At 43.5% G+C, this 26,534-nt stretch overlaps 1 protein-coding gene across 1 annotated transcript in view; it reads left to right on the forward strand.

The window, feature by feature from the left end:
- Positions 1-6,765: 6,765 nt before the first annotated feature.
- The window catches only part of PLCH2 (phospholipase C eta 2), a 46,655-nt gene continuing 26,886 nt past the window's right edge, over positions 6,766-26,534 (forward strand). The window contains exons 1-5 of the mRNA XM_036396362.2: positions 6,766-7,194; positions 22,347-22,493; positions 23,356-23,599; positions 24,495-24,624; positions 25,633-25,803. Of these exons, the coding sequence (XP_036252255.1) occupies positions 7,152-7,194; positions 22,347-22,493; positions 23,356-23,599; positions 24,495-24,624; positions 25,633-25,803 (735 nt within the window). The 5' untranslated portion in view covers positions 6,766-7,151. The remainder of the gene's footprint in view (positions 7,195-22,346; positions 22,494-23,355; positions 23,600-24,494; positions 24,625-25,632; positions 25,804-26,534) is intronic.

Below are 26,534 nucleotides of genomic sequence, written 5' to 3' on the forward strand. Positions count from 1 at the left end.
GTAATCGTGGCTGGCAGGCCCTTTGCTGACCTGATTAATTCTGCACCAGTACTCAGGATAGTCTAAATTAAAGCATTGCATAAGGACAGTGCTGGGAAGTAAAGGAACAAGCCTGAAAATTTCATGTAGAACTCAGATATCTCATTTTTGGTTTCTCTACACGCCGAAAACGTGACACAGAAATCTCACGGATCTGCTATGGGAGCTTGTTCTAATTACAAAATACAAAGTACACTACAAAAAGGTCTGATTTGAGATACCTTTCTACTGTGCAGAAAGGTTCCTCTTAATGAGTACCCAGAGTCCTAATTAGTGCAGATAGTGACTGATAATTTCCACACTCTAAACTTCTCTTCTTGTGTTGCTGCATCTTCATCCTCGGCTTCAATCTTGTGTGGGCAAACAAAGTTTGGACAATGTTTATCCAAACCCAAATGTATTAGGGTTGCAACCCTAATTATCTAATTATCAGGCCTTAGAGTGCAAAATGTTTTGTCCTCATTTTGGCAACAGGTGGACTGATCTGAGTGTTTCATGATGAAACTTTTTTATTTAAGAATTTCTGATGCAAAGCACCCAAAATTCCTTTGGCTTAGAAAGACCCAGCACTTCTCCACTATTATTATCCAAGTCTTTTATTGTACCTGCTCTTGTGGGCACTTGAAGCTGTGTGTGCATGAATAGATAGGAAAATGTTTAAAATTAGGTATTAATTGCTGCTTCAGAGCATCTGTATGACTAGAAGTTTTATGTTAGACCTACACAAGACACACTTGTGTGTTCAGTCTAGAAAACCTGCTATTTTTAAAGTAGGAAATGTGAGGCAGTGAAGGGTTCATTGCATTTGGAACACGTGGATAATAAATCTGCTTAAATTTAACATGCATCATAATTTCAAACACCCTCAAGTGCCTGGAAAGTTTAACAAAGCATGAATGCCTCATCTACTTTGTGCCTCACAGAGCAATGCATTTATCTTTTCCAATTTATTTGGGACAATGGAACAGAGTGCAGCACAGCTGTTTTCTATGGTTGCAAGCATATGTGTCTTCTATTACTAATTAGTAATCAATTCCACCCCACCGTGCCTTTTTCATGGCTCAACTGTCTGAGAACTGTGTCTGTGCTCAGAAATCCATGTCACAGTTGTGACTGAATGAATTGCAAGTTTTGATTTTGGGAGAAAATTAGCTCAGGAGATTTTGTCATATGTGTCAGAGTGCTGTCTGCTGAAAAATGAAATGATTAATTTATTTCTTGGCTCCATTCCTGTCTTGGGTATCTCGTATCTTGTCCTCAGCACACACTAAAGATGTGATTTACCCTGAAGCAGGTTATTATCTGTTCACAGGGACAATCCATGTAGTTCAGGCAGCCATGATTCTCTCCTGGTTGTGGTTGTTTTGTGCCTTTTGCACAGCTCTCCCACAGTGCTGACAGCGAGTTCTCAGAGGCAGCAGGGCTGTGCAGACAATGGGCTGCAGGCTGGAAATATGTCACAAGCAGTAACAGGACCAGGAGCAGGGAGCTGGGAGCAGGATCCCTCACTTCCCACAGCAGAAACATGGAATAAAGCAACTGTGCAGGGCTGCACTCCAGCGAGAATATTAATGCATTTCTATTTTTAAAGGGAGAAAAAAGATTGCGTGGAGCAACAAAGGGATCTGAGGTAATTGAACATTAATTTTGTGAACTGTGTCTCTGTTGCTTGGATGCATCTGGGATAACCAGACCCACTGGAGTAACTGAGGTTTAGCACCTCACTGGAGGAGTTGACAAAACGAAGTAGAAAAGACAGGGAAAGTACTGTGAGGGTGGAACTACAGTCACAGGGAAGGGAAATGATCTCCAGGGAAATGATCTCCAGGTATGATGTCCATACCTGGACCACAACTCCTTGCTAGGACACCCGGAAGATCTCCTGCCTAAGGTGTCCAGCTCCCAGCTGTTTGCCTGCCAGCTCTGGCTGTACAGAATTCCTGCACTTGGGAAACCACACAGCCACTCTGCAGGGCAGCTTACACTGCTGCCTGTGGGCTGCTTGCAGCTTGTCACATATTCCACGATACCACAATGAGAGCAATTGTGCAGCAAGACATAACACAGGGTTCGACTTTTCAGTAATAAACCTCGGAGGGACAAAGAGGAGCAGCAAGCCAAGGGATTTTTATGTTTTCCTTTTAGTGATCTGAGAAGCAGCAGGAATTCCAGCAGCAAACGCATCTGTCTGCAGCTGTCACTGCGGCACCTCCAGATTTTATCACCTGCACACAGTATAACCACTTACTGAAGTGTTTTTGTCTAAACAAAGCAGTCCAGCCAATGATCTTTCCCTCAGTTTCAGATTGTTAGTCAGAAGTTTGAAAACACGTTGAAAACTCGTTTATAAAACACCGCAGGAAACAGAAGTGCTGCAGAGAGGCTCGTGGTGTGTGTGGGGCTGGGGTTGTGGCGCTGTGGACTGTTCTTGTCACTGTAGTGGTTGAGAACTCAGGACTAGCTCAGTCTGGTTGGTAGCTGAGCTTTACTTCTGAAGGCTTTCTAAGACTCCAAGATCCATTTGGAACTAGTTTTGCCTTCTTGCATTACTGCCTTTCCCCCTTCTCTGCTAGACATGAGCATCTTCCCATCTTATGTAACACAGATTTTCTTGGAAGAATGTGTGTTCCCTGAAAACCTCAAACAGCCAAGATGATTTATGGGTCTATAAGAAAATAGGCCACCAAAACACTTCAGTTCTAACAATCTCCAAATCAGAAAAAAGATCTAAGACTGAAATAATAAAGATTGTAAATGTTGTTTATTCCGAAACTGTGTGGTGAAAAAAATCAGGTTAAACCAGCTTAGTTCAACCAACTTTCTCAGTGTTCTCTTTCCTTTTGGTGCTCAGTAGAAGTCTGGGAGAAGGGGGATGAAAGGGAGAGCCAAAGGAATGGTTGATACCTCTGAGAGCCAAAGGAATGGTGGTTGTCTCTGTGCTATAAACAGCCTGGTGAGCCCCAGGGAGGTGAGCTGGTCACTGCAGAGGGTTTCAGGAGCAGGTACAGTTTAGCTGTTAAGTTTTGGTTCCTGTCCTGCTGCCAGACAGGATGGGAGCCTGTAGCACTGCACATGTGAAGGGCATTACCTTTACTCCTCTGCCTGAGGAGCAGCAGAAGGCAATGGACAGCACACAGTCCCACAGTGTCTGATTTTATTACAGAAAGAGTCACAAAACTTGTTTATGCAAAGCATCTCTTTGGTATTTACAGCACATTCAATGCCAGTCATTTTGCCCTCTATTTGTGTTGACAATGGAGAAGTTATTACTTTCAAGCTGTGAGAGTTTTGATAGCAGCCTTCAAGTCAATGGTTGTTTTAGTTGAACAGACTGTTGGTGGTTGTTTTTACTGTTTCTATCCCACAAAGATAATTTTATTTGGAGAAATCTATCTTGTGTACAGTATGCTGGGCCTCTTCACCTTTTCTCTGCAAAAAGTACATGGGAAGGTATCAAGGGGACCTAGGGAGAATTTCAAATTACAAAGACAAAACTATTGCTGCAGTAGATTGTGCAATCCCATGGCATCATCTGATGCAGGGCTGGAAATTGATCATCCTACTGGATGTTGAATTTTTTGTTGACTCAGGATTAAATGTATGGAAGGATCTTAGAGTTTTCTAATCTGATAGTGTTCGTCTTGGTTACTCTCTGTAAACATTTTGCAATAAAACCTTAATTTGAAACGTCCCAACTCTTCATATGTTAAGAGAATGGTGATTTTGTTCTATGTCTTGCCACCTGCTGTTCTCTTCTGTGGTAAAGTACATTGGTAACTATGGGAACAAAAACTTAAGAACAGACACCCACATGTGTTGAAGTTGATTTATAGAAGGTCTTGAAGTGATGCCACGGATTGTGAGAGATGGAACTCTCTGGATGGAGTTTAATGGCTTTCAAGGAGGGCTCAGTGTTTGACTTTCAGAAGTTATTTAGAATGTTCCTGACGTTGTGGATGTTCCATTCTCCACTTAACCATGGTGTAACGTGGTGGTGCTGCATTTCCCAGCTGGCTCATTCAGTCCCCAGCTCATTCCTCCCCTGTGCTGGGCTATGAGATCTCTGTTATTTCTGTCAGGAAATAGGTCTTAGAATGTGATAAAAAGTGGCAGCTGGAGCCTTGGGATGAAGGATGTATGTGTAGGTGAATGTGTAGTCAAATTATAATGTAGCTGTGCCATCAGCTTGGGTGCCTTGTGCTGTTTCTCTGGAAGTGCCCTGCTCCTTTCCAGGCAGCCAGGATGGGGCTGGGCCCTGGCAGAGGTCTGGGGTAGCTCAGGATCCTCTATGGAAGTGCAGCCACACAGCAAGGGCAGATCTTTGTCAGGTCATGGCTCAGCTCCCCTAACCAGGGTCAGCTGCTCGGTGGCATCACTCTGGGCTTCCTCTGCATATCGTGGAAAGAAGGAATTGAGAGAAGTCCTGGCCCCTTTTAGTCCTTTCTTAGGACTTTAAACCTTTGTGATGTGACAGCAGCATTCCACAAGTCACTCTTCTGCTCTGTTGGGTAGAGCTGGAGAACTGGGAATGGAGGATGAAGGAATTAGGGCATGCTATGCTTTGTGTGATGTGGAACTGACAGCGGGGTAGGTTTGCTCCATGCCAGCACTGTGCTCTCCAAACTGGAGTGCTGGTGACCTTTCCCAGCCATGTATGAACTTCTGGTGTGAATCAGAGCCCACAAATCCAGATAAAAGTTTGTCATTGATTTCAAGAGTCAGCAGATTGTCTTAGCACAGAGAAATTTACTGGTTTAGACTAGACATTACTTGGAATAAGAGAATCTTTTAATGTAAAATGCTTTGGTCTCAATGATAGCACAGTCTGTGTTCTCTTTATTTCAAAAAATTTGCATGTGTTGTGAAGGCATTCAAATGTTTCTCTGACGTTTGTTCTGTGACCCTGTTCTAACTGCACAGCAAAAAACTCCCAAAGAAACAAAACATTTCATTTTATGGAATTTATGTCACACAGTAATTAGGTACTGATTCTGAATTTTTAATAGTCTCAGATGGGATTATATGTTTCTTCTAAAGAAAGCATAGCCTGGTGAAGCAACAAGCTTTGCTCAGTTTGATGGGGTAATTAGTGAATTAGTTGATTGTTCTTAGCTGCAATCTTTCAATTTGCTCTGTCTCTTGATCAGGTTGTGAGGAATAGGTGGTGTTGAATGAGAGGTTTGTCCCTAGCAGTGAATTGAGCCTACCCTGCAGTGTGAAGATTTCCTGCCCTGGTTTCCCCAGGGAAGTTGTCTGACAGGCACTTTCTGGGCCTCAGCACTTGCCCATCTTCTCCCTTTTGATATGAGATGAGATTTGTTGATAACCTGCACTTGCCAACAGGAAATAAGAACAGAAATGAGAGTTACTTTTAGGATAAACCTGGCACATTGTGTGCAATGTTCACCCTGACAGGCCTGTGTTAAAGCACAGTGGCTGCAAGAGGAATTAGCCAAATGTAAGGTGGTGTAAATACAGGAGGCCCCAGAGGCTCCTGCAGTAAGTGCTCCTCAAGTGCTTCTGGATGGGTTGCTCAGGAGATGGGACCTCAGGGGACACAGCTAGTGCTGAAAGCCACTAAGCAAATAGGATAATGTTTTATTGAAAGTAAACTTGAGCCAAGTCCTGGAGCCATTCCTTAGATGGCAATGACCATGGATTCGTGCCTAAATGAAAACTGCAGGGGGTTGTGTCAGATCTTGCAAAGATCTTGATCTTTCTGCAATAGTGATTGATATCTGAAATGCAAGGTTGATGTGGGATGGAAACAGCAGGAGAATCCAGCTGCAGCAGCTGGGAACATGAAGGAGAGTCAGCACTCCCAGCGTGGAGAGCCTGAGTGGGGTGGGAGAAAGTGACTCTGAGCATTCCACAGCACCTCATGTGCTGAAGCAGGTCAGGATGAGGAGGTGCAAGGCAAGAGGGAAACACCAAACAGCAGAAACAGATTGGCTTCAGCTCCTGCAGCCAGGGGGGGAGAGGATCCAGAGCAGCACTGCCTGATGGACCTGTGTGGGGTCACTGCCTGCGTGGCAGGAATGCCCTGGAGTGTCCTGGGTGTTGGGCAGGATGCTGTGATCCTGCCGACCCTGCCCAACCCCAGCAGCAGATTCCTTTCCTAGAGGAGACACTAACTTTTCCCAATCCTTTATCATTCCTGTTTAATTAGATTTCAAGCCCCCAAGGGAACAAATTGTTTTATCCTGTGTATTTCAGTGGCATGTAGGAGGGGCAGGAACTATTCCTGGTTGGAGTTTTTAGGCAGCACCCTCATATCAAGATGCTAAAATTCTTCTCCAGGATTTAGACAGAACTCAAATGTCTGTGTCTGTCTTCTCCTGTATTGTGCTTTGGGGCACAGACTACAATAATGTGCATTGTTTCCTAGCCATATTCCATTAATTCTGCATTAATATTTCCTTGCAAGTTAAAAAGGTGGGAAATTTGTCATTTTTGCCAAGAAAAGGAGTTAGAAAGAAATCCAAAAAGAACAGCTTGCCTATTTTTATCAGTAGCTATAGACTTGCTTTCTAAACTTAAACAAGTCTGGGAGGATCCCATAACAATGTGTAGGATGCTGAATGGACACAGGGGAGGCATTAACATAAAAAAGAGGTTGGTTTTTTTTCCCTTCTTAAACGAAGTGACACCTCACTGCCTACTGCAACACATCCCAGAGGAATTAAAAGCGAATTATCCTCTGTGCTTCTTTGCTGACATCCACAAGTTTTTCCTTCAGTTCCTTTTCCAAAGGAGTAAAGCAAAAAACCATCCCCACGTCCTGCCTGGGAGCAGGGAGGCAAAGAGTTAAGGAACAGTTATCCCAGGTGGCTGAACACTTGAGTTGCAGGGAAAGGCTGGGAACATTCATTGAGCTCCTGCACTGGCTCCTACCTGGCAGCAGCTCCTGCTGCACCCCTGCACAGGGAATAAAGGATGAGGCTGCTCAGAGCACAGGCAGCAGGCAGCCCCAGGAGCCCTCGGATGCTGCAGTGAAACCACGGGCAAGGCTCCTCTCCTCGTTCTTTACAAGAGTCTTTGGAGAGATCAGGGATGTGCATATGGTCTTTGCTGCTTCCTCTGGTGTTTTTACTTGAATCTCTCACTGGAATATGGATGATGCAAGCACAATTAAATGCCTCAGTCCTGAAGAAGGTAAGGGGGAAAAATGTTTATTTTAACCACCTTTCTGAGGGAAATTAGTTTTGCTGTAAAGTGTAGTTTACACAAAGCTTCCTTGGACACTTCTTTTCTGTTATTCAAACTTAAATGCTTTAAACAAATACAGCAGGTTCTTAAGGGAGCTTTTGCTGTACCTTTGCCTCCTACTATCACTAAAGCTTAAATAATAAATGTATCTCTAATGGCTGTTTCCTCCTGCATAAAGTGTGCAATGAAGGAGTGCACCAGGTATGTTCATGCTCCTTTTCTGCTTGCTTCACTAGCTGCTGTCACCATAAGAAAGGCTTTCTATTTTTAACCTGAGACCTTCTGCTACCCACATTAGAAGAGAGAAAAGAGACTCTAGTACTGTTGTGAGTCAGCTGTATTGTTTTAATTTTCTAAAACAGGTGATTTGCTAATTGTTAGATGTAGTTTCTTTACACCCATCCGACAAGAAGAGTGCACAGAATCAGTTGGGGTTGAAGTTTTCCCTGGTGGGATTAAACCAGGGGTGAAGTCAGGGAAGTGCCTCGAGCTGGGAAAACTGTGCTGCAGTGTCCTGCATGCTGAACTGGGAGCTCATCCCTCCTGTACTGATGGCTGATGAATCTATGAACTCAAGACCAATTCTCAAAAGCCCAGTTTTTATTTTTAAAAGCTTTCTTTCCTCCTTGATTTACTCAGGAAAAGCCCAGAGAGAGAAACCCTTCCCTGAGATGTAAATGAATTGACTCCAGTGCCTGGCTGCTTGTCTGTATGCATTCTGTTATTTATGCCTGTTAGGCTTGTGGTTTTACACGAGTTATGCAACAAGTAAAGAAGGATGTCTTGGGTTCTGTGTGCTCAAAAAAGCTGCTCTGGACACTGGTCTCACACCTTGGTGTCTTTGGGAAGGCAGAGCAGTATCCCTCACTCAACTAATCAATGCTTAGTGCCTGTTCCTCAAACCCTTTTGAAGGAAGCACTCCTTAAAGTTCTCTCTTCTTTTCTAAAAATCATTTCTAGATGAAAACTTCACCAAAGTGGAAAAATGCTTGGCTCTAACTTGGTGTTTGGCTGTCAGAACCAAACCTTGTACCTGTGAGCTCTGGTTTGGCTTTGCCTTGTCTTTGCTATTAAAATACCACAAAGAAGCTCCAGCAATGCCATTCACTGAGAAAAGGACAGCAGGTAACTCAGGTGTGGCTGCACCTGTGCAGTCACTCATCACTGCAGCAAATACTGCTCCAGAACCTGAAGAAGGATGTGAATGTGAAAATTACAGCAAATTGACTTTAAAGAGTCCCATTCTAGAGCAGAACTGTAATTAAAAAAGGAAGAGGGTGACCATAGAACATCACATAGGAAAAGCTTCTATTGTACATAGAAATTGCCTTTGTTTTTTCCATAGTTTTATTGCCATTTTGGAAATTGATTTGTTTATTGATGAAATTAATATAAAATCCAAGAATACTTCTAGGCTGAAACAGATTTAGTGAATCTGAGAAGTATGCAAACAATTCAGGTAATAATGAGAGAGTCTCCATGTGCATCACAACAACAGACAAATGTTAACCAATTTCCTTGGAGATTTGTTAAGAATGAAGCAATGATGATGAGGTGCATTTGGGCATTGTCAATATTTATTTAAAAAGCAGAAAAGCAGATTTTAATACTTGGCATAAGATTTTATTTACCTATACCATATTGCTGGCATAGAGGCTGGAGATTTGGGAGTATGGAGCTTTAATTGAACAATGTGCTAAATAGGGAGAAACTATTCCCTCTAAGCAAGAATTTTTTTTGCTCCAAGGAAAGAAGGTAGTTTTCTTAAATCTTCAGAATGTGTAAATCCTCAAGCTTTGGATGAGTTGGCTGGAGTGGTACATTTATCACAGAATCTTGGAATGGTTTGGGTTGGAAGGGACCTAAAATATTGTTTTGTTTCATCCCCATGAGGCTGCTCCAAGCCTCATCCAAGCTGGTCTTGGACACTTCCAGGGATCCAGGGGCAGCCACAGCTGCTCTGGGCACCCTGTGCACCCTCACAGGGAGCAATTCCATCCCAGCATCCCTTCTCACCCTGCCCTCTGGCAGTGGAGAGCCTTAACACACTTTTAATGATTGCATTTTCTAACAGAAGTGTTTCAGGACTGAAAACCAGAATAGTTTGGTTTTGAAAAGGTCACGATGGGACAGCCTGAGTATTCCTGATCCAGTTATTGTTCTCTGAAAATGCACCACTGTGCATTGGTACTTTAAACAGACAAGGTCCTCAGGGAAGGTGTGATGGAGGCACCCAAAGTCCTTTTGGCTTCTTCCTACTGGGTTCAGCTTCCAACTTCTGAAAGCAGGAATAAGAGAGAGGGGCTCTCACCTGAGGATCTCCCTGGAGATCACCCAGGTAGCAGCCACTCAGGTTGATTCCTTGCTGGCAGTAGGAAGCTGCTGAGGCTGAGATTGAATCTGTTTGTGATTCAACCAGCTCAGTGCTCCTGCCAGATGGTGTCCTTCTAAGCCAGGGAGTGGAAACACCTGGAAAACAAATGGGCTCCCTGAAAAGAGCAGAGCTTCATGGGCAGGGCTTCCACGGGCTGAAGCACAAGCAGGGGGTTGTGGTTCTTTTTAAGGGTTCCACTTCTTGCTGTCGTCTGTAGCATTAAAAGGAAATGGGATTCTCCCCCCACTTAGATATAAAACCAGTCATGATGCAACTGAAGCCAGTAATTCCCCAGTGTATGGAAGCCTCCAGAAGCCTTCATATGATGGTCTGCTCGAACATTCATAGTGAGAGGCACCAACCTCCAGGCTCTCAAGGCTTTGGTGTTCCATTGCCTTGCCACTCCTTTTTTTAAGGGGTTCTGGCTGACTAGAGGCTGAGGAGTCATTGATGAAGATCCAAAATATTCCTTGTTCCCAGTAATTCTGAAATGCTCAGCTATCAGTAAAGAAACAGCTGATACTGTCAGTGCTATTGGGAGGAGAATGGGCCATGTCCTAAGAGAAGCATCTTGTCTGGGGAAATCCTTCAAAAAATGTGGCAGCTGGCAAACATCTTCCAGTGGAACAGCTCATGGGATGTGGCTGCAGAATTTCAGCCTCCAAACTGCTACAGACTCCCAGGAACAGCATTTGCACAATGTCTCTCACTGGGGAAGATCAACACTCAGGTGTTCTCTGGTTCTCCAGCATCACTGCTCCTGATTTTGCCTTTTACTGAAGATGTTGTTTCTGCTGGTCTAACCCTCAAGTAGAGATGGTTTCCAGATGCCTCATTTTCAACTAGATTAAAAAAAAAAATTAGGGAAACATTGCAAAGAAAATGTCATGTTAATGCTAAGTGCACAACTTCAAATTAACTGGTAGCATACGTGCAGATTGCTGATTCATATCCCTTCTGTCCCTGACAATCATTTGGGGGGGGAATGTGAACCCAGTCCAGCTAAATGGGAAAGCTTTCCCTCTTCAGGGAATTGCAGAGGGATGATGAATATTGGCCTCTGCTGGATAATCAATATTGGCCTCTGTAGGTCTAAAGACATTATGTGGCAGAGAGCACCTAAATTTTCTGGCATGATGTGATCTGCCATGGAGTGAATGTGGACCTGCCAGTACTGAACAAAGTCCAGAACTGCTGTTAAATGTGGCTCTCTGTAAAATATTTTCCTGAAAGCCCATTTCTCCAGTTCAGCCAGCGAGCTGACACTTGCATCAGCCTTCAAATGCCTGCTTATCTTCTGGCTCTAAGCCCTGGGGAGAAATGAATCTGTCAGGATGCTTTGTTTCGAGCTGAGGTGGATATTGGAGGCCATAGCAAAAGATAGAAACAGATTTCCTGTAAGAGCTCAGGAGCAATTACTTTACTCCCTGTACATTTACCTGAGCCCTACTGAATCCAGGACCAGATGAAATTGGGCGATCAGCTGTGAGGCTGCAGCCCCTGAGCTTGCTGTGGGCTCCAGCTCAGCACCCTGCGCTCTGTGTTGTTTTCTGCTGGTGATTTTCCCCTCTGGGACTGCAGCAGGTGGTTCCTGCTCAAAGGAAACCACAATCATGGTCATCTTTCAAGCTTCCAGAAGGACCTGCCATTGGTTTCTGAGATTTACAGATGCTGGGTTCTGTTGAGTGATAAGTTTTTGATAAGTTAAGGGAGATTTAAAGAACAGCCTCATAAGGCTGTCTCTTGGATGTCGCAGAAGCTGAGAAAAGCTGAATGAAGACAGAGACTGAGTTATTCCTAGAGCCATTGCAGCTCCTTTTTTTCCCCCATCTTTCATGAAACTGGTCTATATTTGAAGAAATAGGGAGTCTGTCACATATTTCAAAATGTACATGGCTCAAAAGGAAGGTCTGGAACAGTTCTCCATTTATACAGATAGAATACATTAAAATTCATCCTAAATACAGAAGTAAAATTTGTGAGTTAAAATCACTTTTTGGTGATGAATTTCAGTATTAGGTCTTTCAACCTGTCTTGCATTCCTGTGCCCATTTTTCCTTCGATTCTTGAGTTCTTAGTGGGGTTTTCCTAGAAGGAGTAATCATATTGGTGGATTGCTTTTGTCCCAACCTGCCTTAATCTCCCTCTCTGTGTTTGTGCCCCATGGCCCTGAACAGATGGTCAAGCACTGAAAGACCTTTAAATGTAAAGGGTTTATGATCTTACTTCAATTAAGTGTGTAGGGACATTTTCTTATATGAGTTGGTGGTTGGAGACAAGGTGACCTTAGAGCACCATTTATAGTCTTAAAATCTTCATTTTATGCTGGCATTTTTCTACAACTGACAAAATTTGTTTGTCACAGCTTTGCAAGGACAAGACTTCAGCAGCTCAAATCACTGTTCTCACTTAATTAAAATAATTGCATCATTTTTTTCCAGATGAGCCCAAGAGAACTAAACATCATGGCAGGAGGCAGAGTAATTGTCATTAAATTAGTGCTGTTGTTGCTAATGGGTCCCCATTCCACAAACACTCCTTCAAGTGAACGAAGTCATTTAAGGGATTTCACAACTGGTTCGTTTTTATAATGGGACTTTCCAAACAGTTTTGGAGAGTTCATGGTTGTGGTTGCCTAAAGCGTCTGTTCCAGGGTTTGCCCACTGTGAATTCCAGCAGGGAAAGGAGCACCAGGAAAATGTGATGTTACAGCCTCTCCAGTGGAATTGCCAGTGGATGGATGCTGAGGACAGGTGGATTTCAGACAAGTTAATAACTTGCTGAAAATGCTCAGAGCCAGTGCACAAATGTTACACGTGGAGGCCTGGTGGGTGAGGCACAGGGGCCATGGAATAACCTGAATTCCACTTGATCTGGGCAAGATGTGCAGTGTTAATCTCGAGGGGGGATTACTGTGCTTAGAGGTGCTGTCCAGATGGTCGGGCAGGCTCTGCCTGTGCCCATGGCAGAGGGTGGAACTGGGCTAGAATTAGGGAAAAGGCAGCTTATGCACAGCTGGGATAAGGTTGTGGCCCCAGAGCAGGTGCTCTGGCCTTTCTGAGCCAAAACCATCTGAAAGTGATTGATTTAGTCAATTCTTGATAGAACTAATACAGAAGATTTATTAAATTCTTGATAGAACTAATACAGAAGTTTTTAGTTGAAAGACAAAAGTAGAAAATGGAACTGTGAATGTCTTTTTTCCATCAGCATCTGCTCCCCAAATCCCTCTTTTTGGGAAGAGCCCACACTAAAAGCAGTGGGCAGCTGTTGCATGCAGACACAGCTGTGAAAAAGCAGAGTGCATTGGAAACACAAAGCAAATGACTCCAGCAGAGAGAAGAAAAGCTGCAGCTGAGCTGGCTGGTCTGGCTGCTCAGTTCATGCTGCTCTAGCCCTCTTGGAAGCAGCATTTCTGGGGGAAAGGGAACAAACATAAATCACATGTTTAAAAGTAGTGAATGGGCATCATTCACCTTTGGTTCATCAAGTCCAGTCATCTCCTGCTGCTTGTGTTTGTGCCCATGTATGTGGAATTTTGAACCTTTACCATAACTGAGAGTATTCCTGACTTGTTTTTAGTGATGTGCACTTCAATGAGATGTTTTTGCTTTTGGTATTTCACAAACATCTTTGCATTCAGTGCTTCACAAGGGTGGTAACAGGCTGGCTAACTCCTATGAAGATCTTGGGCTGGGGTAGCTAAGATGTAGCTGTAAATGGAGTTTCTGCAATTTTTATAGGGTATTTTGACTGGTGAAAGTGCAACAGGAAGGGCAAAAGTAAGTGAGAGAGAGGTGTGCCAGAAGGCACTGATATCTTCTGTTTCCTCCTTGTATTTTATGACTGTCTTCTTGTTAATAATTTTCTTGTGATTCTACAGCCATTAGGAGCGAGATTTCCCTGGATGGGAAGTGGGAAATGGGAGTAGCTGCATTAAAGTTCTTGTGTGTATCACTAAAGCTGCCCATGAGCAGCTCAGTGTTTCAGAATCAGCCTCCTGTGACGAGGTCAGTTTGTTAATCTGGTGAACTGGGTCTGTAGTGTGTCCATGCAAAGGTAAAGGGAGTGCAGGGCTGGGAAGGCACAGGTCTGATCCTGGTGGATTTGCAGGTCAAACACATTGCCAGCTCTGTAACATTTCATGTCTTTGGCAGTCAGGATATCGAACTTTCTAGTTTTGGTTTTTCTACTTTGAGGTCTGCAGCTGTTTCCTTTTGTATTACATAACTGTTCACACTTTTTCCATCCCTCAGCAGTCAAATGAATCCCTCCATCCTGCAGGATTGCATTTTTGATAAACCCATTTGTCTCAGGAGGATCTCCATCCTGTTCCCTTTTCTCCATCTTCCAAACCATATGTGTGTTGTGCTCCTGTGTCTTCCTCAAGATGTTCTTTCTGGGGGATGGAGTCTGGCTCCTCTGGCACTCTCCAAGTGACTTTCTTCCTCTGCAAGACTTTGACGTTCCAGCATTGTTCAAGTGCTCTGAGTTCCATTTTTAGCCTGGAGACTCAGACAATGTTGGTTTTAAAATCTATTTCATGGCATGGAGAGCCTTTGTTACAGTCAGACAATAATAAGTTCCTGAAGTGCTGTGGAAAGAAGTCTTTAATCTCCCTGTTGGGTCAGGTGAGCAAGATTGCTCTGAGGATGTCAAGAGAGGCAAGAATAGAAACCCATTTCAGCAGGCTTAGATCCTAAGTCCTCAGCTCAGTGTGCTTAAGAGTTGGGAGAGGGATTGTGTCCAATTTAACCCTTTGTTATTCCCTGCTGCTTGTCCACGCTGTTATCCAGTATCCAGCATAACAAATGGAGGAGCCTTCTAAAAGATTTTATTTTTCTCTGTTTTTCCTTTCCTCCTAAGGAAATGAGGATTTCCTTAGGAGGCCTGAAGGGGTGTATGGATAGTGAACTGAAATAATTTAAATTAACCTTCTCCGTGTGCTCTTAGGATTAAAAATCTAACTTTAACTTGAATATTGTAATAGTTCTTTTCCAGTGCTATAAATCATTGGCATTTCTCTCTACTCAAATAAAACCAAATCCATATTTGAAGCCCTGCATTTGCAGAATTCTAATTATGAACCATGAAACCAATATCTTGAGCAATGCTGCAATGGGAGTTCCATTTCCCTCTTCTCCTCCCTTCCCCTTGTCACCAGGTTGATAACACATAAATGGTGAGTGCAGAGTCTATGATGTCCTGGCAGAATTGATATTTGAATTTTGAAGAGAGCACCTTTAGCATTCTGTGCCAGTCACTGATTTTGTTGCATGCACAGCCTGGAGAACTGCAAGGAAACCTGATTAGTACTGCAAGAGGGGAAAAAGGAGCTAAACAGCTGCAATACTTTTGGTTTATGCAGAAATTTGCCTTAACTCTGCTTCCTTGTAATTGAGAGCCTCTAAGTTCTCTCTCCTTCCCTGTGAGGTACAGCAGTGACATTCTCACCATTTAAGGTGGTGTTTCTAAAGCATGGGCATTACACAAAGGTATTTATGGATTTATTTGAGGAATTCAGAGAAGCAGATGATAGAGAAGACAATGAAACTCCCAGGTCCCAGCTCTCATCCTGGCTTCACGTGAAGGAAGGATTAGGATCTTTAGAACAAAGTTTCCTTTGTTCTTCCCTTCAGGGCAGAGTTTTCTGTGGGATGCATATATCCTTCTGAGCATTTTCCAGGAGAAGTTGCTCTTTCCCTGATGACAGTTTGCAGTCATCTCACGAAATTGCTCTTGAAAGATGCCTTAGGAGGCTGGAAGGCTGTGGTTGAAATGTTTAAATAAATAGTGGCAAGAGTGTACATAGCATCACTGCTTCCCGTGGTGCAGACCCAGTTTGGTTCTGGTTTGGAATTAATCTGTGGTTAAACTCTGAGTCAAGCCCAGTATAAGAACTCTGGGCATTGGTGGTGAAATAAACAACTTGTAATTGAGAGTGAATCATCTCCAGAATTAACTACTCCAAAGCTTTTTTCAAACTGTGAAAGGAAGAGTAGGAAGCACTTAATGAATGTGTTTTTAAATGGGCAATTTGTGTTTAGCTCATCAGGGTAGAAGCATATGAGGCTCCTTGTACAGATCACAGATGGCAAGAGAGATTGTCTATTGTACTTAAAACTTAATGTAGCTTAAGTGATAACCTACGTGACAGATTTCTGTCTTTGGAGTTCAATGGGTGCATTTCAAATGGAATGAAGTAGTGACTTAGTGCTTTTTAAAAATTCATCCTCACCTGCTTTTATCTGTCAGTCCTGGAGCCCCCTCAGTGCTCCTGGTTCTGTTACAGCAGCTCTGGGCACAGGAGCTGCCTGGCTGTGCCCTGAGCAAGATCTTCTGTGGCTGTGTCAGCCTGCAAAGGCATCCCTAAATAGGGTGTGAGATGGAAAGAAGAAGAAGGAAGAGGAGGAGAAGAAGATGAAGATGAAGAAGAGAAGCAGAAGAATGCACTTATTTGAAACCTTTTTTGTTTTTCAGTTGTAACGTGTCACCTAAATCCCTTGACTGGATAGGGCAGGAGCACAGCTTAGGATTAGTGCCTGTGATGGATTTAGGATTTGAAGCAAACATGTGTTGCTGTGTTTCCATCGTATCTAGTTTTTGCTGCCTAGAGAGAAATATTCTTTCTTTTATCAGAAATGCCCATTAAAATAGTGAGGAGAACCTTCAGAGAAGAGAAGAAGATTGGTACAATGATATTTTGAGGAGCTGTATGAGAAGAAAATGTGATTCTTCTTTTTTTTCCAGCCCTGGAAAGAGACTGAAGAGCTTATGCACCTGGGCAGATCCACAGTGAAAGGCAAGGGTGGCTCAGGAGGGCAGAGAGGGGAATGGATTGTGCTGTTAACTGTGCATTATTTACTGCAGGGGATGTTGTTGGTTGGCTTTGAAGAGCAGGTAGAGCCCCAGAAAGAGTGGAACCTGCAAATCTGTTTGTGACCAAAGGGTTTTCTCCTTGTGGGAATCACTGTCAGGAGGAGGAAGTGGTGGAGGAGCCAACAACAATAAATTGCTGTAATGTCTTGATGATGCCAAGCAGTTGGGAAAGTACCAAAGGAAAAGGAAAATCAGCAGGAGGAAAAGAATATCATCAGGAGGCCTTGCTGTCCAGAAATGGTTTCATCTACATGCCAAATTGCCTCATGCTCCATCACGTGTCTTCTTTAAAATCTTGAACTGAAGCCCACCCAATTCTTCAAAGTAGTCACAGGTACATCACAACAAAAAGGATTTTATTGGGATTTTAATGTTGTAAATCTGGACTGTGAAAGAGACCTAAATTACCTGAGAAACTGTTCTGAAACAACCTGAAAAATACCTGAAAAATACCACTGGGTTTTGGAAATCAATGGCTGTTTTCTATTTTTCTGATAACATTTTTATTCTGCTACATGGAGAATGTGTACTATAAAATTTTGATACCTCCTAAGGCCATCAGTGCTTGTTTCCAGTCCAGCTCAGATATGGATATCTCAAAATCTCCCTTGCTTCAAAATAAGTTCTCAGTGGCTCGTCTGGCTGAAGACTTTTTCTGGGTTGGTGGCAGCATCGTCGCCTCTCCGAGATGGAAAATTGGCCACTTTGGTAAGATGCTGAACCCCTGCATTCCATGAAATGGTGACACCTTTAAATCTTTCATGCTGAAATCTTAGTTAGTGGCACCTTTGTGCAGCAGCAGCGCGGGGAGCAGAAAAGAAGGAAGGAGGAGGCAGCCCTGGTCTGATGTTAGTGCAGTTCTTTTTGTCTTCAGCAAGCCCCCACTTATAATTTCATGATTTATGTTCTTCAGGACAAGCTACAGCAAAATTGTACATTTTGAAACTTGCTGACCCTTTAAAATATTCTGTTGCATAGACTCTGTCTCCTTCTCCTTATCCACAGCACAACAGTTTTGCTGTCTGCCAGTACTGTACAACTCTTAAATCTTTATTTGTAGCTTAGAGTTTTAAAAATGAGCATTTGGAAGTATCTCTGCTGTCTTGATCTACACCAGGTGACTGGACTGTTTAGAGGCTGTTTTCTGAATTCAGATACACAAAACTCTCAAGCTTCACTGGCTCTGTGAGAAGGATCCCCTTTGGGTACTCACAGCAGCCTTTCCTTTAAATTGCTAATAAACCCAGCAAACCTGATTAGAGATGGCCAGAGAAAACAGCTGTTCTAGTAAAAGCACTTTAATAACAATCTTCTTGGGCCACTTCTGCATGGCCAGTGAGGAAACCTGCAGCCTGACCAGAACCACCCATTCCCTGAGCACTTTCTGTCCTGTTTGTCTGTCAGCTTCATCGATCAAAGATTTTTTTTTTAGCAAGAAAGTTGGACACATAGATAGCTCGGCAAGCACTGGGAATTTTTGCAGAGGAGAAACACCTTCCTACTCTGCTTCTGCATTTCCCTGGATGCTCTTGGCTGCTGGAGGGATGGAGAGCTGACAGCCTGACCTCAAATCAAGCCCCTAATTTCCACAGGATTAAGAACAACTCTGCTCCCATTAACACCTCATTTATCAGGGGTGGTGTGCTTTAAGGATGGGTTCAGTCTTTCATCATCTCTTGTACACTGTAAACACTGTCCCAGCCATTGCTGACAGTACTGTAGAGAAATGTTCTTTTCCAAAGACACTTCCAGATTTGTTTTGGCCAATGAGCAGAACAGTAGAAGTCCTGAACTTCAGTGAAGCTTGAGCCAACAAGGGGGACAAAGCAGTGCTAGGAATAAAATGGTTGGTTTAAAAGGTGAGAGGCACCAGTTCATTAGGCTGGAGGGATGCAGAATGAAACAAATGAAGATTAATGAGTTTGGATGTGATCTGGTTTTTAACTGGATCCAACGGAGTGATGTGAGTGAGTCTGGTGTACCTGGGCCAGGAGAACCACAGCCAGTTCTTAGGCAGGATTGGCAAAATATCTTCTGGACAGAATTCCCAACACACTCTGCTGGATAAGTTGTGTCCTTGGATACATTACATATTTTATATCAATATATTGATATATTGATTTTTAAAAAGATTTTATGCCTCCTGTCTAGAAAGAAAGTGATATTCCTGGCAGGAATAGTTGGAGCCAGCCAGCTCTTTGGTTTACATATTGATGAGCCACTTATAGCTGTGAAACCATTTCCAGTGAGACTTTAAAAAAATGGGGCAGTCATTATGTCTTCAATGGATTGGCAGTGCTGAATGTGTGACAAGTGTGGGAGTCCTCTGTTTGTGTGTGGGAAAGCTGTTTTGGTTTGGTGATATTTTAGGGGGATATTTTCTTGCCCTTCTGGTGCACATGTACTGGGGGGTTTCTCTGGGCTCACAAACATCTTCTGGAGAGAAATGAGCTGCTGGAATCTGCTCTCCTCTCCTGATGTTGTTTAGGAGGGTGGTTGGTGCGAGGCACACAATTAGGATTCATCCCTCCAGGGTCTGTTCTTGGGGCAGAGGGCTTTGATGCTCTCTGTCCCTGAGCCTGCCAGGGGCAAAGGTGTGTGACACAGCCTGGGGCTGCCTCGAGCCCAGGGATGGGAGTCTTTTGACAAAGCTGGTCCGTGTACAAAAATACTCAATGACTCAATCTCCTGACTTCTTTTCATCCCCACATGCTAAAATACTCCCACTCCTTCACATATTTATATCAAACTCAGAGACTCCTAAAAGACAATAATGCTACTGAACCATAAATAATTAATTTGCAGACACTAGAACATCTTTCTAACAATAGGAATTATATCAGTCTCCTTTTCCCCCCTTGTTTCAGGACAAATTGTAGGGTTTATGGTTTGTTTAGTTTTGCTATTTATTGTTGCTTTAACACTTTGTATAGTAAATATAAATGTTATTAAGAAGCATGAGAAATCACTGGGAGCCTTTTTGCTGCATCAGTCCCGTGTGGAACTGGGTGTTCCACGTTTCTATCCCTGCTCTGCTTTGCTCTGACAGTGCTCTGTGCTGCAGTATACAGAGATCCATCTTTTCTCCACAATTTTTTTGTTCAGATGCAAATTGAGGCAACTCATTAGATCAGAAGAGAGCTGAACATAAGCTGAATTCTGAAAAAAAAAAAAAAAAGGAACTAATGAAGTGAAAAACAGAAAAGCTGTAATTCAGCCTTAATTGAAGATAGTTAAGAGCCATTTCTTCAAAAACCTGATTCATTGCAAGACTGGGGGATTTTTATCTGAAGTATAGGAATGAATCCTTAAAGAAGGAATGTGAACAATGGCAAGGAGAAACAGTTCTACTTCTCAGCAGTGTGCCCTTTTCACTTACATGCTGCGAAAGACTTCAGGGAAAAAACCATATCATTTTCTGTTTGATATAAGTACCACTAGGATTTCTTTTTTCTTTTTATTTTTTTCTTTCTTCCAGTCTCTGTAGTGCTCTAAACTTTCAGTCCCCAGAAGGGACAGGTGGGGAAACGTCCCTGCTCCATGTCCTGGCCCTTGCCTGGTGCCCCCACCAAACACCTCTGCATTCCCTTTGGGGTTTTCCTTCCCCCTGCATTGCCAGGATCCACAAAATCTGCTCGCCCACAGGAAGGGGAGGATTTCTTGTGCCCTCCTGTGTCACCAGCCCCAAAAAGATGGCAACACTGAAATACTGGGGCTGGCCATGGATCACCCAAGCTCAGTGCAGAGGAGCTGGAACTGCAGCAGGCAGCTGCAGTGAGGTGCTCAGGGTGGCTTTGGGGGAGAAATCCTCCAACAAAATAAACAGCAGCATGGAAAAAGCAATCTAAGGATGCTTATTAAAATTTTAACAGCAGAGAACGTGTTCCTGCTTCATGCAAAAGCAAAGTAAATGGGTGTTGCAGAAAGTGTGGTTTTATTTTGGTACTTCTTCATTATCTTCTGCTTTGTAACAGGTGTGATCTTGGATACTTTTCCCATTGCTACTCTTCTGGTTTCTTCCAATAAGATTATTTACTGCTATAATTCCCAAAGAGGAAGTAGGAAATTTAATGTGATTTTGAAGTGTGTGTGATTAATGTTCAGAGAAATTCTTTTATTAGCTATTTTGACTGAATTTTTTTTCAAAAACCCTATGAGCCTTGTGAAATGAAAATCAGTTCAAGCTTCCCATAATTATTATTTCAGTAAATCTGAGAAATATTTCTCTTCTTCTGAATCAGAATGAAAGCAGATTTTGAAAAGATTGAGTGTCTGGGAGAGGGTTGGGCTGACTTTGGATCTGATGTTGCAGTGGATGTTTCTGGCACAGCTCTTGCCTTTATGGTGATACCTGCTGAATATTGATTTTCTCTAAAGGTATCTGTGCCTGAAGACAAGGGTCCAGCTTTAAGAAGTAAAATGTTACACCAGGGATTATCTTGCTCTCAATTCCACACCTTCTCTCCATGAATATTTTATTAACATGGACAATGAACTCTACAGAATTGTGCCTTCAAATTAAAATTTTCTTGTACCATAGAGGTCTGCTTTCAAATGAGTCTATTTTGCTGAACCTTTTCCAGAATGAATTAATTGACTTTATCTGAACATGAGCTCTAAAGCACAGGGACATCAAAGCTTTTTCCCATTTCTTTTTACTTACCTTGCTTTTGCTTTTGCCTGAGAGGTGGACTTGAATCACCCAAGTTGTTGTGTTGGTGTTGATGCATTTTGGAACACATGGAATCAGTGTATTCATCTTTAATCCTTATGGCAGAAGATTGATAAAAGAAAGCTGACCTCAGAATCTCCTTGCATTTATTTCTGAACTAGAATGTGTATTGCATGTATTAATTTTCATTCTTCAATCCAGAATCTCAGCAGTAATTTTCACTTCTCATCTCTAGGGCTGAAAAAAAAAAAAAAAGAATGTTGAACACAGTAATAGTTTTAATTTTACTTAAACGGATCAGGCAGAAAGTCAGAGGAAAATCAGGTCACAGGCTCTGCTCTGTCATCAGGGGAAATAAATGGGAGACTTGGCAGAAAATGTGAGTCTGCATTTATTCCTGGGACAGAGCCAGCCACTCACAGTTGGATTGAAGTTGTTGTGCTTAGTCCTTGCAGCAGCTGGATTTCAGAAAGCCCCAACCTGGCTCCCAGGGGCTGCCAGTGCCAGAGCCCTGGTTTGGCAGCAGCTCCCCAGGAAAGGGCAGGATCCCTGCAGAGGCAGAGCAGACCCTTGGAGGGAGCTTCTCCCAACACTCGTGGCTTTTCAGGCTGCACTGTCTGGGATTCTGCCAAACGCTCAGGAGTGGAACAGGTCCTGAGGCCCAAAGTACAGCACAAGTGAGAGGCTTCCTGCTAGGAAAATGTGGGTTTGGGGGATTTGGGAGATGAAAAGTTTGTGGGGTTCCTGCTAAGCAAATCCATAGAATCAGTGGCTTAATCCATAGAAGCAGTGGGACCTTGCTGGCCAAGGATTCCAGTTTCCAGGTGAAATTTCACCCTGTGTCCAGCACAAGGTTTACATGTTGTAGGAGCTCAGATTTGAGATGGTCTTGAGAAAGGCACATACCTTGTGCTGGTCCCAACATATGATCACTTCTTATAAATCAATATGGGGATGAAAACTTTCACATTTACAGGCTAAGTCCACAGCCACCGAGAATCTTTCTGACTTTTTGATCTTAACACCTGACCTCTTACACCAGACACTACAGGCACCCTCATCCTTTGACTGAAACCGTTCATTTGGCAGCTGCTTGATGTGTTTTCATCCCGTAAAGGCAATTCCAAAGGGAGCAAGGTCTGGCTCACTGCTCTCTCTTTATTCGCCTCTCAGTGGAAAGATGCATGAGCTCCATGCAGGCGGGCACCCAGATGATCAAACTCCGAGGAGGCTCCAAGGGGTTGGTCCGCTTCTACTACTTGGATGATCACAGGTCCTGCATTCGCTGGAGACCCTCTCGGAAGAATGAGAAAGCCAAAAGTGAGTGTCAGCCACAGAACCTCCCCTCTGACCTCTCCTGGGGCCTTGTGCTCTTGTAAACAAAGGAGGATGAAGGGTCTGGCTCAATGAGAGGTGTTGTGTGGCAGTGTGGGGTTTAGATGGTGGATGGTGTTGCCTATTTCCCAATAAGCATCTCTTGTGGAAAAGCTTATTGGGAAATAGGCAACACCATCCACTATCTTGGGTAAGAATTCAGGGAAAGCAGTGAAGTCCACAGCACACTCACCACAGCGAGCTCAGCAAAGAGAGGCAGAAGGGCCTTTTGTATGATGAATTCCAGAGAAGGTTTGCTCCACCATGCTGAAGGGAAATCAGGGACAAAACACACAAGCATGTGCTGTGTAAAGAGTTAAGTACGGGGGTCAGTGGCCAGTGGTCTGAGGGAACAGGGGTTGTGCAAAGGGCAGCGGCCTGTAGGGGCAATGAGGGATGAATAATTGAGGTGGGCAAGGTCAACTGGCCAATGGGGGAAGCAATCTGCATTAGATTGGCAATAGTGCTGCAGAGCACCATGGGGGAAGTCCTCTCTTTCAGCCTAGGTGGGGAAAACTCTACCTTTTTCCAAGGCAAGGCCCTGGGTATTTCCCTGAAGGGTTCAAAGGATTCCACAGTGTTGTACTTGACTTTAAAGGGCAGTAAATGATTTTATGATGGGTAATTTATGAAGTTGAAGGTGCTGTGGTTGGCCATGCAGGTTGCAGGGGTGTAGGGTGCTGTAAATGAGTTGGAGGCAACCCCTGTGTGAACTGGGGCCGTGCAGGGTGAGGTTTGGGCTCTCCCTCTCCGGGCTGTCTCTGGGCCTGCTCGCAGCCATTGCTGAGCTGCAGCTGTGTCCCTGCAGTTTCCATCGACTCCATCCAGGAGGTGTGTGAGGGGAAGCAGTCGGAGATCTTCCAGCGCTACGCCGACGGCAGCTTCGACCCCAACTGCTGCTTCAGCATCTACTACGGGGACCACATGGAGTCCCTGGACCTGGTGTCCTCCAGTGCTGAGGAAGCACGGACCTGGATCACAGGGCTGAAGTACCTGATGGCAGGCATCAGCGATGAGGACAGCCTCTCCAAACGCCAAAGGACCAGAGACCAATATCCTTCCTGTGCTGCCTGGGAGCTTTCCCTGCAGTGGGAGAAGATCAGGATTCCTTACAGTATTTGCTTTGCTACAAGTAAGCACTAGGCTCAGAGCTTCAAAGCAGTTGCCACTGTATTCCCTGCTTCCAGACACAGAGTTCCTAAAGAGGATTGTCCTGGAGATGGAGATGACTGAGTGCAGTGGACTGAAAAAGACACAGGTGCATTCTTCAGTCTCACTCCCAGTGTAAAACCATCCATTTAATTTGGTGATGTAATGTAGCCATGACATTTTCTGAAAAATCCTTTCATTAAGATTTTTCCTCCTGAGAAGCTGAGAGGCCTCAGGAACAAAATGTAAACAATGGTTATCTGCTGCTGTGGAATGCAACAGGTGCATCTGGGATTGGTCTCATGTGGTTGTTTCTAATTAATGGCCAATCACAGTCAGTCCAGCTGGCTCAGACTCTCTGTCCAAGACACAAGCTTTTTTTATCATTCCATTCTTATTCTATTCTTAGCTAGCCCTCTGATTAAGTCCTTTCTTCTATTCTTTTAGTATAGTTTTAATAGAATATCTATCATAAAATAATAAATCAAGAAACATAGAATCAGATCCTCGTCTCTTCCCTCATCCTAAGACCCCTGTGAACACCATCACAACGTAACACTGAGATTCACTCAGAAGTTTTTCTTCTGTATTGTCAAATAGGCACAGAGCACATGTGGCATGTTGAGCACAGCAAGTCTAGAAGCTGTTACTGAAGTAACATGAGGAGAGTTAGATATTAGCTTGACCTTTCATTCCCAGTCTCATTTGCAGTGTTTCCTAATGTGAAAAAAATAATATATCCATGATGTTCAGTAATATCCTTCAATATTCCGTGCTGTTCCTTAACTCCTGTTCAATGTGGTTGAAGCAGACATTTGATGAGGCAGATAAAAATGGGGATGGCAGTCTGAGTATTAGTGAAGTGCTCCAGCTCATGCACAAACTGAATGTGAACCTACCCCGACAGAAAGTCAAGCAAATGTTTAAGGTAAGATTTTTTTTTTTTTCCTGAAAAAGCAAGGATTTAACACGAAATCCAGTAGGAGAGATAGCAAATACTTCAGCAGGTGGTTTGTTTCCACTCTACTGAGAGATACTACACAGTCCATTTGGTAAATTGGAAAGAGCTCCAGAAGAACGTCACAGATAAATTGTTATGCACAGAAAAAGGCAACACACCAGGTACCTTCTGGTGTTACATAACGTGAAAACACACAGTTCCAAGATTGCTCTTTTGCTATACTTTTTAGGTCAGAAACCCAGTCATGTTTCCTCCTCCAGTTATGTTCTCTCTAAAAATATTATCAAATCAAGTATCCAGTATCCTCTGATAGCTGGTACTAATAAAATACCCAGCATGTAAACTTCTGTATCTGTCAGATTTTTGCACTGCTGAGAGCTGTTTGTTTGACATTGTGTTCTGCTGACCTTGGCCCAATTTAATGAGCAACAATGGAGATGTGTAGCTTTTGTTATCACAAAGTCCCTGCGGGGACCAGCAAGCCTTTATGTGAAATCCCTGATGATTTTTTTCTTTACTTGCAAAATTAGTATTCTTCCAGATTTTATTAATTTATGGCCATGGATTTAACAGATATCCTCTCAAATCCTGGATATAAAATTAATTTCAGGATACTTGGGCTCCAATGATCTTCTGAAGATGTGTATGGGTAATTCTGCCAGACACACACATGTTGTTGGAGGGGAACTTGCCTTCACTTAATTGCCATAGACAGAAGAAATTCTTCAGCAGGGTTCCCTGTGGAACAATTGAAACCTTCAAAGTTGTTTTTGGCATGGATGTGTCCATGGGAGAGGTTCAAAGCTGTGCAGAGGATTCCTGTGACAAGGCTGGTAGATCAGTCAGTTCTAGCAGCCACATCACGCAGCTTCAACCTGCGTTTAATTCCAGTGCTTCACTCTCATGCAGGGGTTTGTTTATCTAAAATTGGTGCAGGCAGTTGGGTTGTGACTGTCTGGTTGCTGTGTGCTGCAGGAGGCTGACACAGATGACAACCAGGGCACGCTGGACTTTGAGGAGTTCTGTGCTTTCTACAAGATGATGTCGACGCGGCGCGATCTGTACCTGCTGATGCTCACCTACAGCAACCACAAGGACTACCTGGACACAGATGACCTGAAACGCTTCTTGGAGACTGAGCAGAAGGTAGGCCCAAGCCAGGAGCAGAATTCCAGCTGCAGGCCTTCCTGCTTGCCACTGGGAATGAATTCCCTTTAAAAAGGGGTGGGGACTTCGATGCCGTGCATGTGAAAAAGAGACAGATGTCTCTTGATTTTCATCTAGGAGTATTTCTTGAATCTTCTTGCTCTCACACCTTTTTGCCCTGTAGGCTCTTTTGGTGAGGCCCTAAATATAATCTCTAGAATTGCTTTCTTTTTTCATGTGTTCCCCTTGAACAATCCCATCAGCATCTGTCTGTTCCCAGTATTCAGCACCTTGGAGCAAAGCTGGTGTTCCTGGCTCTGCATGTGACCTAGTGCACAGCCCATGATGAAACTCTGAATTCCTTTGTCACACTATCTCAGTGTGTAAACTGGAAGATTATCTTTCAAAGAGCAGTTGAGAGGATGATTAATGCATAGGAGAGTTTTTGAAACACATTGTAGTGCCCAAGGAATTTTCTCAGAGTGATTTAAGTCCAGTGCTGCAGGAAGAAGTCCTTCAACTTATCTTTGTCCTTTTCCTGTCATGGTCTCCTCTGAAGCTTCATGCCTGTAAGCCATAACTGTCCATGATTTTCAGTCATTGTCCATGAAAGGAATGAATAAAAAATCCAACTCTCTGGCAGTTATCTTCTTAGATAAGTGGGGTGTGTTTCCATTTCATTGGTCAATTGATCTTCCAGATGGTGAGGGGAAAATGAACACTCACCACAG

This window comes from Molothrus ater, chromosome 23, assembly GCF_012460135.2.
Source record: "Molothrus ater isolate BHLD 08-10-18 breed brown headed cowbird chromosome 23, BPBGC_Mater_1.1, whole genome shotgun sequence".
NCBI lineage: Eukaryota > Metazoa > Chordata > Aves > Passeriformes > Icteridae > Molothrus > Molothrus ater.